Source organism: Phascolarctos cinereus, unplaced genomic scaffold (assembly GCF_003287225.1).
Source record: "Phascolarctos cinereus isolate Bilbo 61053 unplaced genomic scaffold, phaCin_HiC Scaffold_1;HRSCAF=81, whole genome shotgun sequence".
Taxonomy (NCBI): domain Eukaryota; kingdom Metazoa; phylum Chordata; class Mammalia; order Diprotodontia; family Phascolarctidae; genus Phascolarctos; species Phascolarctos cinereus.
In genome coordinates this window covers 124,157,263-124,170,257 of record NW_027555514.1, presented here as the reverse complement: position 1 = coordinate 124,170,257, position 12,995 = coordinate 124,157,263, and the positions used below count along the sequence as shown (strand labels likewise).

At 37.0% G+C, this 12,995-nt stretch overlaps 1 protein-coding gene across 1 annotated transcript in view; it reads left to right on the top strand.

The window, feature by feature from the left end:
- The window catches only part of CPED1 (cadherin like and PC-esterase domain containing 1), a 421,919-nt gene that overhangs the window by 388,447 nt on the left and 20,477 nt on the right, over positions 1-12,995 (top strand). Inside the window, 4 exon segments of the mRNA XM_020966339.2 lie at positions 3,391-3,611; positions 3,891-3,992; positions 5,646-5,733; positions 10,600-10,746. Of these exon segments, the coding sequence (XP_020821998.1) occupies positions 3,391-3,611; positions 3,891-3,992; positions 5,646-5,733; positions 10,600-10,746 (558 nt within the window).

Below are 12,995 nucleotides of genomic sequence, written 5' to 3'. Positions count from 1 at the left end.
CCATCAATTTCTTAGATACATAGGATCAGTTTCACAACACTGGCCAGCATGCTAACCCAATCAGTCATATCATCAGGGTCTAATTAGCAAGTGTTTCTAAATTTCTGAAAGACCCTCACAACTACTGTAGTGGTCTCAAGGTCCCCATTGTCCATTACCATTGGTGGAATTGCCTTACTTAATTATTGCTTCTCCCTCTCCCCCCTCACATGATAACAAGTTTGAGGGAATAGTTGTTGTTGTTATCCTTCATCAAAATCCTACTCTCCTTCTTCATTGTGGCAAATAGATGACCCTGGGGTCCCTAAGAGCTATAGTACAAACTGAAATGCAAGATCTAAAAGGTCCTATCAAGCTGGAAAGTCTTCAGATATGGACTCAGTAATGAACTGTGGGTCCACTGGCCAAGAACCAGTCCAACCAAGTTTGTAAAAAGTTTTCTCCAAAGAAGCTTATGCTATAGTGGTAAAAGCATTGACTTTAGAGTCACAAGACCTGGGTTTGGATTCTGGTGTTGAATTCTGCTATTTAGTCTATAAAAGCTGGGTCAAGTCACTAAACATCTCTAGTCCTCAGTTTCCTCATTTGTAAAATGAGAGCATTGAATTAAGTGATACCTACCCTATAGTCTCTTCCAGGTCTATGATGGAACACATAGTATGCTTACTCCCTCGTAGCTAAATTAAGCTACTACAAATGGGAAAGCTGGGGGAAAGAGGGAAGTAGATACAAATACAGTTAATAAATACAACATTTTCTTCAAGATCTTAAAATGTTGAGGTTTTCTTAGCAGTTACATTTTGGGGTATTCAGAAGCTTGCATAAGAGAAAAATGAGCATGCCTGTTTAAAGTAATAATTTTTACTTCTAACTGGCAGGGGATAAGGGTTATTAATGAAAAACTGTCAGACCAGTCTTCTAAGATCATCCATTATGGCTATTTGATCTTTTAAATACAGGATGTGGCCTTTAAAATGAATTAGCTACAAATTGTTTTTTAATTCAAAGTTTAAAACATGAAGAATTTTATATAGATAGGAAGAGTCACTTGAATATTCAGAATCACATTGTATTTTTCTATTGCACAAATTAATTGAAATATTAAAATCCTAAGGTCTTTCTGATGGAGACTGATTACTCTCTAATGAAACTACTTTTCTTCAGTATAATAAATCTCAAAAATCACAGTTGCATTTGTATTCTAGGTTTTTTCACTATAATGTTTCCATCCAAAACAAACATTTTAATATATATATTTAAGCAGTCCTCATGGAAACAGCCTTCTCATAGTTGCACTGAAAGAAAATATCAAGTGAGCTGGACTGAAAGAAAATAGCCCTTGACTTCAAACACGTGATCTCAAAGAAGTAGGAATTCCCTCTGCTGGCACAGATCTCAGCCCCTTTATGGAGAGCTGATGGTCTTTGAGAGTTGATGAGGCTTGAAGGATTCATCTGTTGACTAGCCTAACCTAGATAAGCTAGTCCTTAGCATGCATATAACACATCATCAGACTCACATTTTTCATAGCTCCAGATTGATAGGAGAACCCATGATCACCTCTATGCCATGAGGAGGCATTGGAGTAATATTTTAATGAAGGCCAATGATCAGGAGAATGCTGTATACTACACATAAATTTAGATTCCAGCAAAACATTTGACAGAATCTCTCATGCCATCATTATGGATGAGATGGCAAAATACTAACTAGTCAATAATAGAATTGGATGAATTTAAAATGCTTGAATCACAAGATGCAAAAAGTAGACATTCACAAGTTGATTTCAGTGTGGAGTTATGTTTCTAATGGATCACTCCATGGATCTTTACTGTTAGCCTAGAGAAGAGAAAGTATGATAGCTGTCTTCAAATATTTGAAGGATTGTCATGTAGGATAGGGATTAGACATTTTCTTCTTCTCCCCTAAGGACAGATGTGGAAGAAAATGAATGGAAGGTACAAAGAGGCAGACTTAGACCTGATGAAAAAGACATCTTAATTACTTAGAGATATTCAAAAGTGGAATGAGTTGTCATGAGAGGTAGTAGATTTTCCCATATTGGAGGCTGTCAAGCAGAGGATGGATTACCTTCTATTGCCCACATTTTAAAATGGATTTGGGATCAGATACAGATTAGACAACATGATCCCTGATATTTCTGCTCTTAGGTTCTTTGAAATTACATTGTGTTGTTCTATTAAATTAAGGTAAAATTACCTTAAAAATCAGAATTTAGAGAAACTCAACATTTCCATAATGTAGGAGCTTCACCACTAATGGCAGTGGTAACTGAGTAGAATTGAGGCCTTTTCTTCTTGAATCCACACACTTTTAACCACTCAGAAAAATTAAAAGGGGAAGTATCTTGGCAGAAAGGACTTCTCAAAGATAGGTAATCTCGGGGCAGCAATGTGGTGCAGTGTGATAAGAGTATGGGCCCTAGAGTCAGGAGGACCTAGTTCAAATCAGACCTCAGACACTTGACACTTACTAGCTGTGTGACCCTGGGCAAGTCAGTTAACCCCCATTGCCTCACAAAAAAAAAAGAGAGAGAGAGATGCATAGATAATCTCTTTTCTCTCCTTCCTCTCCTATTGTTCTAAGCCAAAGCTTCCATACTTCCTGAAACTCTACAGAAATAGCTAGGTATCAGTAGGGCCAGGGTATGACCATTGTAAATGAGTATCCTTTCTATTCTTTCCGCTTCTCTGTGCTTCAATGACAGAACTCTTAGCAAAGCTCAGATGAAAAACATAGAGATCTAGGACATGAAATATGGACCTGGGACTCCAGAAATTTAATCTATTTGTCTCTTTTCACTTCTGAATGATATGGGTAAGGGGAGGCAAGAGTAAATGCATATTTTCTATACATCAGTTTCTACATCTATAGCCTAAAGTTATTGTATTTAACACATATTAACTGTTGAGGGCTTAAGGGAATTTTTTTGTGATAGTCTCTGGAGGCTTATGGGCCCTGGCAAAGAAATGCAAAATAATTGCAAGCAAAATGTGTAATAATATTTGACTTTAGGTCTCAGGAACCTGTTTGTTGATCTAACTTTAACCAGAAAGAAAGGAAGGAAAGAAAAAAGTGAGAAAGGAAAGAAAGGAAGGAAAAAAAGAAGGGAGAGAGGGAAGGAGGAAGAGAGGGAGGAAGGAAGAAAGGAAGTTGAAGATCTGAAGGAAGGAAGGAAGGAGAGGAGAGGAGGGATAAAGTCACAGCTCCAAAACATTAAAAACATCTCAACACAAGTGCTCTTTTGGCTTTGTTATTAGACACACATTTTTATGAGTTGTGAGAGAACTTTGTAATTTGGAGTTGTTTACAGAATGCCACATAAACATCAGATCTGAAAATTCATGTTTTTCTGTTTTTAATTTTAAGGTCCTTTTCATTGGAGATTCAACCAACAGAGGAATAATGTATTATCTGATTGAAAGACTCAATGAAACCCTGCAGGAATGGCAGAAAGTGCACAGCATTAAATCATACTACAATGTCAACAATGGCAGAACATTCATCAGTTACTCCTATTATCCTCAATTCTGGATCAGTGTTTCACAAAGGCCAACATTTGAAAAAGCTCTTGAACAACTTTTGCAAAGGTACAATAAAGCCTTGATATATTGACTTGTTGGTGTCCTCCCTAGTAACAGATATATCTGACTGGCAGCTTTAATTAGTCACTGTTACGTACTCTCTGCCAAATGTGCTGAAAAGCTCAGGATCCCAATGATGTGGCTGAGAAATAGTAGGAAATGACAAGCGGGTCTTCTGATCAGGATGCCAAATATGGTTCAATGAAATGTAATGCAGTTCTGTTAAAATGTTTACCATCTGTTTTAAAGCAACATATGTGATTTTTTTTTCTTTCTGGATTGCAGATCACATCCACTTGAGAACACAGACCAGACTGTATTAGTTGTTGGTGGTGTTCAATGGCTTAATTCCAATCACCTACAAATTATTCACAAGGTTTTGAAGAGGTAATATTCTGAAACAAAATATTTCTATGTTCTCTTCTGTGCAAAAAAGGAATCTTTGAGGTAAAGCAGTTTGACCAAGATGTGATTTCAAGAAAAAGATTTAATTTGATGTAGGCACACACTTAAGTCATCAAGCATTTATTAGTCACTTATAATATGCTAGACAGTCTGCTAAGCCCTAGCGATACAAAGAAAGGCAAAAACCGTCCCTGTCCCCAAAGAGTTTGCATTCAAATGGAGAAGACAACATGGAAACAACTATGTAGATAAAGGATATATTCAGTGTAGATGTCAGGAGCACTGAGGGGGACCTGGAGAAGCCTTTTGCAAATCAAAATTTGAGCTAAGACTTGAAGGAAGACAGGAAGAAGAACATTCCAGGCAAGTGAAACAGCTGGTGAAAATCCATGGCGTTGAAATATGGAGCATCTTGTGAGACAAACAACAGAGGCCAGGGTCAGTGGATAATAAAATGGAGGGGAGTAAAGTGTAAGAAAACTGGAAAAGAAGTGAAAGGTCAAACAGAGGATTTTATATTTGATAGTGGAGGTAATGGGGAGCCACTGGAGTTTATTTGACCAGGGTTAGGGGACAACGATGGGGTCATAACAGCACTTTAGGAATATCACTCTGCTAGCTGAGTGGAGGAGGATAGGCTAGAGTGGGGACAGACTTGTAGTGGAAGGACCAACCAGAAGGCGACTGCTGTAGTCCAGGTGTGACGTGATGAGTCCTTGTACTAGGCTATATCAGAGGAGAGAGGGAAGTTTCATAAGGGTTTTTTTTATGTTTAGATACTCTAGAATTTTATTTTTAAAAGTTTACCATAATGCATATTTGGATGTATTAGAAATCAAATCATGGGCCTAACATGACCTACTTTAGTAGCCTTCAAGGCATGGAGGTAACCCTGGGTTCTTGAAGGCCGTGCTAGCAACATTTTGGCAAGTCTTAGCAAGCCAGAAAGTATTGGGCCCAGTCAAGAACTGTTGCCTGTTGCCTGAGCAATAGCCTTCATAGGTTCAAAGAGACTTATCACCAGTCCAGGTTGATGGACATTTTTTGGGTACAGGAACTCTTGAAGGTCATCCAGTAGGTTTTATGTCTGGTGAGGGAGAACTCATGTTGACAAAACAAAGATTTTTGAAGCATTGAAGTCAATAGAAGCCCATTGTAGCAAAGCAGCTAGGTGGCACAGTAGATAGAGTAATGAAGTTGAAGATCCGAGTTCAAATCCTATCTGGGACACTGATACCTATGTGACCTTGGCAAGTCGTTAAACCTTTATTCCTCAGTTTTCTCCTCTGTAAAATAGGTATAAAGATGGCAACTACTTCCCAGGATTGTTGAAAATTTCAAATAAGATAACATGTAAAGCACTTTATAAACCTTCAAGTGCTCCATAAGTGTTATCTTTTTAAAAAGTCATTCTGCAAATCCAAGCACATTATATGTCCAATCATGAGCCTAACAAAAAACAATTATGTTTGGCAATACTCTAATACTATGCAGTTACCCTATTTGCTGCTGACAATTAGGAGCTCCAATACTGTTCTCCAACATCCCATATTTAAAGGGGTACCACAATGAACCTTTGTTGAACATAAATATAATCTGTGTACTTGACTTTGAAATCTCTTCTATTTCTTCCAGAGAAAACTTATTAAATATTCTGGTGGTTATTAAAACTCTGGGAATGGGGTTTCATCTGCCTGTGGATGGAGTGCATTCTTTAACCCAGGTAGGTCATAGTTGCCTTGTACTTCTATTAATTATTTAGTATCACTAAGCACTTTGGCTGTCCCTTATCATTCAACAAAAATTCATTAAGAGCCTACTAGGTAAAAAGCATTGTTTTGTCAAATGAGAATTGTATTAGCAATATTCAGTAAGAATCAAGTAAATTGCACAGTGGATAGAGCACCGGCCCTGGAGTCAGGAGGACCTGAGTTCAAATCTGACCTCAGGCACGTAACACTCACTAGCTGTGTGACTCCGGGCAAGTCACTTAACCTCAATTACCTCACCAAAAAAAAAGAGAAGAAAAGAAAAAGTATAAAGCAAATTATGAAGATTCACCTGTTTAAGATTTATCAGTTCAAATGAATTATGATTACCCCCTGAATTTCCTAGCCTCCTCTAGCATAACTGAGCTCTGTAATCTTTTTGCTTAGTGTCAAGTTTAGGAAAAGGAAAGAGTTGAGAGACAAGATAACTCATGCTTCTTATATTTGCCTACTTTACTGAAATACCCAGGTTCCATCCAAAGCAATACATCAATTCTTTTCCAATTCAGGTTCATACTGAAGCTACAAATGAGAAATTTTCTCTACTAATGAGTCCTTTGGAACAAGATGACTTTTGTGATGATTTTTTCCTGAAGACATGATGGGGAGAAAATAATAGGAACTTACTATCTCAGAAAAGAAATATAACTTCCTCACCTATAAAATAAGGGGTTTGCTCTAGATGATCTTTAAGAAAAAGTCATCACAAAATCTCAGATTTAGAGAAGTACCATCCTGCAACTCCTATCTCCAACCTACATATTGAGGCAGTGGTCATCCATCCAACCTTTGTTTGAAAACTTCTAATGAGGGGTAAATCTCTATCTATGAAGTCAGCCTGTTCCACTTTAAAGTAGCTCCAATGGTTAGGGTTTTTTTTTTTACTTGTATGAAACTGATATCTGTCTCTGCCACTTCCATTCATTATTTCTTGTTCCACTCTCTGGTGCCAAACAGAAGAAGGTTATACTTTTTCCCACATGACAACCCTTTAAATACTTGAAGTCAGTATCATGTTCTTCCTAAATCTTCTCTTTTCCAGGTCAAACATTCCCAGTTCCTTTTTACCAATGCCAATATGACATGATCTCTTGACCTCTCACCACCCTCATGAAATTGTGGAGTTATTTTAATGACTCCAAACTTTTGAAGCAAAGGCCAATATTTCTCACAATATCATTCTTCTGATGTTGCTGTCTAGGCTATGAGAATGGAATGCTACAGTACAAAAATTTGAGAGGTGATTATCACCCAGAGATGTTCTGGTCATATAGCAAGAGAGAGAGAGATAAAAAATGGATGGTCCATATTCTCCATTCATAGTCTTAAAATGTGGAGAGAAAATTTTGAACGTCCCTAGCACATTGGGAAAATCACTGAGGGAAACCTGTGGAAGGACATGGGTAAGAGTCATATAGGATGGACAAGAATGGATGGGTTGTGATCCATATGTTTAAAGGGAATATTTACTTTAATGAAACTACAAATCCATTTGAGTATTTAAGCATCAAACTATTCACTCATATTGAATTAGCAGGTAAATAAAACCCACACATTGCTTTCACATGAACCCTTTCATAACTACACTTCTCCTTTTCTATACTTGTTAAACTGAGATATTGAATCCCCATGTAGGATTTTACATATTTCTTTATTATATCACATCCTCACCTACTGAGACCTTTTTTAGATTCTATATCTGTAACCCACAAATTAGCTTTTACTCCCAGATTTATGACATATGTAAATTTGATGAGAATATCATCTATACCTTCGTCCAAGTCATTGATGAAAATGTTAAACAGCACTGTTCTAGGGACAAATCCTTGGGACATTACACTATAGACTTTCAAGTTGACATTGAACTACTAATGACAAATCTTCACATTCAGTGAGTCAACTAGTTCCAAATTCACCCTAACTATACAATTGTTTAGTCCATATCACTTCACTTTGTCAATGAGAATAGCATGAGAAACTTTGTCTTATATTTTTGTCTACCACTAATACTACATTATATGGTTATGATTCATGGAATACTATAGTCTACAATGAATTGAAATTGAGGCTCACCCAAAAGGCAATGGAAAGGTTCATGGTGGATGTGAACAAGATGCAATATATTATAAGCAAGAAATTATAAAAGATTAATATAAAAATGGTCTGATCATGTAAGCAAGAGTAAAGAATACACTAAATGCTATACAGCCTATATACTGTACTCATGTACTCAGGATGTCAAGAAAAAGTGAGGGAGGCTCCATCATGTTGGATGGACTCTCTGTAGTGAAATTTTGGAAGACATTAGCAAGAGTCCCACAGAATAGTCAGGAATACATTGTGGACCGCATCATCAACCAATCAATAAGCATCCACTTAACACCTGCCATATGCAAGGCACCTGCTAGATGTTGGGAATACAACTACTAATAATGAAACAATCACTACTCTCAAAGAGCTTACATTGTAATAGGGAAACAAGTACATCTATAAGTACAGTATGCACCAAATAAATATAACAAAGACAAATACAAGGTACTTAAACACAAAGTACTTAGGAAGAGAGGACACTAGCAGTTGTTAGGCTGTACATGCATGTGAAGGAATAGAGGGATTGTATGTGGCAGAGATGAGGAGAGGATATATTTCAGAAACGGAGGACTGTCAGAACAAAAGACACTGCCAGGTGTGAGGAACAGAGGAAAGGCTAGTTTGTAGGAGATTCTCACATCATTGAGACCACAAATACATTTGAGAATTTGAATGAATATTTCCTAGATTTACCAGTCTAATGACCCTGCCAGAAAAGGATATGAAGGTAATTTAGCATGATCAGAAGCTATAATGGCTTTTAATTATTTCCCTTTCCAAAGGCTTAAAATCATATCTTTAACAGTATATTATAGATTTTTTCAGGAATTCAAGTTCAATTCACTAGTTTATTATAATTTACAGGTTCTTTCTTCTTCCTTTCTTTGAAAATCAGGACACTGGACCTTCTCCAGTCTTAAGGTCTCCCATTTTTTACAATCTTTCAAAGATGATGGACAATGGCTGTGTGATCACACTTGACAGTTCTTTTAGTTTCCAGAAATGAAGTAAATCCAGCCCTCATGACCTGAATTCATTAAAGGTAGCTAGGTATTCACTTGCCACCTCTTTATTCGTAACACAGGTTTAAATTCCTTGTTAGCCACTTTTGTTCTTCCTTTTTCAGCCAAATATTGTTTTTCTTTAAAAGAAAAATCTAAAATGAGTTAATTCTGCCCATTGTTCAGTTTCCCATCCCACGTTATCATCATCCCGACCAATCTGAGCAACACAGCCTTAAAAGACGTCTTTTTTTATATATATTTAGCCTTTGTTGCTATAGTCAACTCATTCTAAGATTTCACTCTACTGATATTATTTTCATAGGATCAATTCCCAGTGTGGAAGCTCCCTCTGTACCATTGGGTTGGCAGATGCAGATCATCAAATCCTATGTATCTTGACATCTTAGAACTTTTCCTGAGATACTGAGATATTAAATCATTTGCCCATTGTCACACAGCCAACATGTGTCAAGAAGGACTTGAAATTTAAGTCTTTCTAATGTCAAAGCCAGCCCTCCATCTGTTACACCATAATATCTTCTCCTCTATCTTCTACCCTTAGTTCCATCTTCTTTACATAGATTTTAAAAATCCAAGTTTATTAACAAATTCCCAGTGCATCCATATTGGTCACTTTAAATCCCCTTTTTTCCTCATCAAAATCATTTTTTGTTTGTGTCTTCAAATCTTAAGATCTTTTCATCCTTCTTGGATTGACTTTTTCTCTAGAATTTTAGGATAGGTCTATTTTTTCCCTATATATCTTTGAAATATGGTCTCCTAAAATCTAATATGTGTATCAGACTCTTCTCAAATTTCCTTTTTCTTCTCTATCACAGTCTAAATTGTAGTAATCATTTGTCCCTCTTCTCCCAAGGGGACTTTCACTTCTATTTCAGCTCCCTTATTGTCCAAAATAAGGTCCAGCATAAGTTCTTCTAGTTGCTTCCTTCACAGTTAATAAAATTAAATTATTGGTAAGGCAAGTTAAAAATTAGCTGCTTTTAACCAAGAAATAGTGAACTCTAATAGGTTTCTAGATAATTGAAGGGCTTCATCATTAATTCACTATGATTCCTTTTCTTTTTGTGATCTGTTTCCCAAATTCCTCTCCTATTTCTTCCTTCTGCCCAGGTGGTCTATAATTTGTACACCTAATAATATTACTGTTTCTCCTACTATTGATCCTGCTCTAAATGTTTACTACCATGCTTCCACTCTTTTTTTTTCCTGGTTTCCTTCAAGTGAATATATTTCTTAATATTCAACACTATTCCACTACCTTTTTTATCTGCTATATTTCATTAGGAGAAATTAACTATAATCCAGTGATAGAATTCCTTTCTAAATCTAAAATTCTTTGTTCTTGATGGTAAAGACTCTATCATTAATTTTTTATGTCATTCAAAGTGACTAGCAATCTGTTTTGCACACAGTAAGACACTCAATAAATGTTTATTGAATAAATAAATGACTTAAAGTGGAGAGGAGAAAAACAAGTAAAGAAAAATATTTCTATATTTAGGTGTCTTTATCATAAAAATATTTTCTCTAGATGAATTTTTAGATAAGAAATATGTTGCAAAATTAATTTTCAATCTCACTTGCCATTTCTTTCCTTTAGAAAAGTCATAATAATTACATGATTTCAGTCTGTTGGAGACAAATAACTGTAACCATCCTCTACCACTGACAATTCTTGTGTTTTTTTCCTTTGCAATTCAGAATGAAGTACAGGATTTATGGAAAGAAAATTGGATTATATTAGATTCTGCAAAAAGATATGGCTATGAAGTGGTTGATACTTTTAGCATAACCATGGGACGCTACAAGGAATTTCTGCAAGGAAAGTGTGGATGCCATTTCCATGAGGTATATGCATGAATTATCTATCTGTCCAATGAATTATTAATAGCATTTATTTTTGTTAAAAATGATTCATTGTATTTTTCTCTTGAATTATCATTTCTATTTTGCATGAAAAACCTGAGTCATTAAGAAATTAACTAATCTGCTTAGTATTGCTCAGCAAGTTACAGCATGTAGGAATCCCAGCATTAAGCACTATAAAACAAAGATTAAAAAATATGTTATCTCCTCAGCATTTCTTTGCACACTTAGTAGTGTTATAAGCCTAAAGCAACCACATGGATTACCTAACCTATCTCCTGGACTCCAAGAGAGACTACTCGTGAGTCACACCTGTCTGAAAAATATCTTCAAGAAAGAAGATTAAGCAAACTCCCCCATTAATCCATTCAGGAATCTCTTCCACTTTGCTGGCAGAAAGCTTTGTTTTGCCCATTCCCTTCTACTATGCATCCTTTCTTTTCCTATAATGGTGGTAAACCTGCTCCATTTAGGAGCCTTTCACATATGATGATGATGAGTTCTATACAAAGAACAATTCACCCACCCTCAGACATCTTCCCAGGAGTAGAAATAGATTTGTGTTGATCTACCCATAGAGTTGTTGATCTCCAAACAATGGCTAGCCACAGTTAGGCATGTCATCTTTGACCATGAAAGAACTAAACTCACCAATCATCATTTCATTAGAATCATGTTCTTAGCATCTTCTTAGAAATAACTCTTCATGTTAAGTTTTAAATGGGTAGTCCACAATTCAGGTGAGGAGGGACAATGGGTGTAGTCATACCAGGAGAGTGGGAGGCCAGTCATTCAGAAAGTCTGGCTGAGCCCCTATACCCATGGCTTATGATTTCTTGTGCCTGATTTCTCAACTCCCAGAAGAGGCAGTAAATAGTAGAGCACAGCATTAGAGGAAGGTAGGCCCCAGGAGAGGGGTCTCCAGGGACCCTCCAAGGTGGTTGTCTAAGGAGTGGAGAGGGTTCACCTCCCTGCACAAAATCCAAGGAAGAGCACAAAACGAGAGAAAAAGAGGAAGGCAAGATGAGCACTTCCCAAGATGGTGACCTGGAGTGATATCCTAGACAGCCTACCCTGGATAAAACTCTGGTATTCCACCATTACCCTTGATGACCACTATCCCTATTTTACAGCCAACTGAACTGGGGACAGAAAGCTAAATTTTAAGGATGAAGCCAGAGTGAAAAGATTTCTTTTTTCACCTAGCTACTAGTTGCAGTCATGCCATTGCCACCAGGCAACAAGGGAAGGTGTCTTAGGTCTTTCCCACAATGGAAATATCCCTCTCTTACAGTTCCTCTTTCCTTTGTTCATGAGGCAGAATTGTTCATAAAAACACAACAGTATGTATCCTGAGGAAGGGTAAGCATTAAATGCACAACTGAGCCAGCATACAATCAGAATTTGCCACAAAAACAAGTCAAAGGCTGCCAAAGCCACAGAAAACGGGGACTCAGAAAGACAAAATACAGGATTTTGTTGCCTCTTTTTAAAAAAGAGTTTTTACATAATGTGTCTTCAATTAGTTTTTTCAGGGGGAGGAAATGAGAGGGTCTGCTTTTCTTTTGCCCCTATGAGAACCTAGTTCTCATAGGCTAACAGGGAGACATGCTCAGAAGAGTTCCAGCTAGCACCAATTAAAAACAGAAGATGCATTTCCACATGATTGCATTACATATATCTCTTCTCACAGTCATCCAATGGATACTGATAATCATAAAACAGAAGAATTATACACAAAACCCTTTAAACCTTCAGAATATAATATATAAGCTATAATCATAGGCAGGCCACCTTACAAAAGTATAAACGGCCACAAGAAACAGACAGTGGCTGCAGGGACTGCCTTTCCCTCCCTGTTGCTGTCACTTGGGATTTCCTTCTTACCCCTCTCCCTTTTCCCTTTCAGATGATGATAAATTTAGATCTGGAATGGACCTTAGAAGCTGTCTAGTGTGGCCTCCCCATTTTACTAATGAGAAAGGGGAAACCAAGATAAGTTAAGAGACTTGCTCAAGGTTGCATGGGTAGTAAGTGACAGAGCTGGGATTGAACCCAGGTCCTTGGACTTCAAATCCAAGACTTCACAGCTCCCACAGCAGCTGCTTGGGATAACCTCATTCTAATTTCTTATCTCAATCCATATAAGTCAACAAGGTCTAAGAATAACAACTAAAATTTGTATAATGCTACAAAGCCCTTTCATTACTGTGACCCTCAAATGCAGGTAT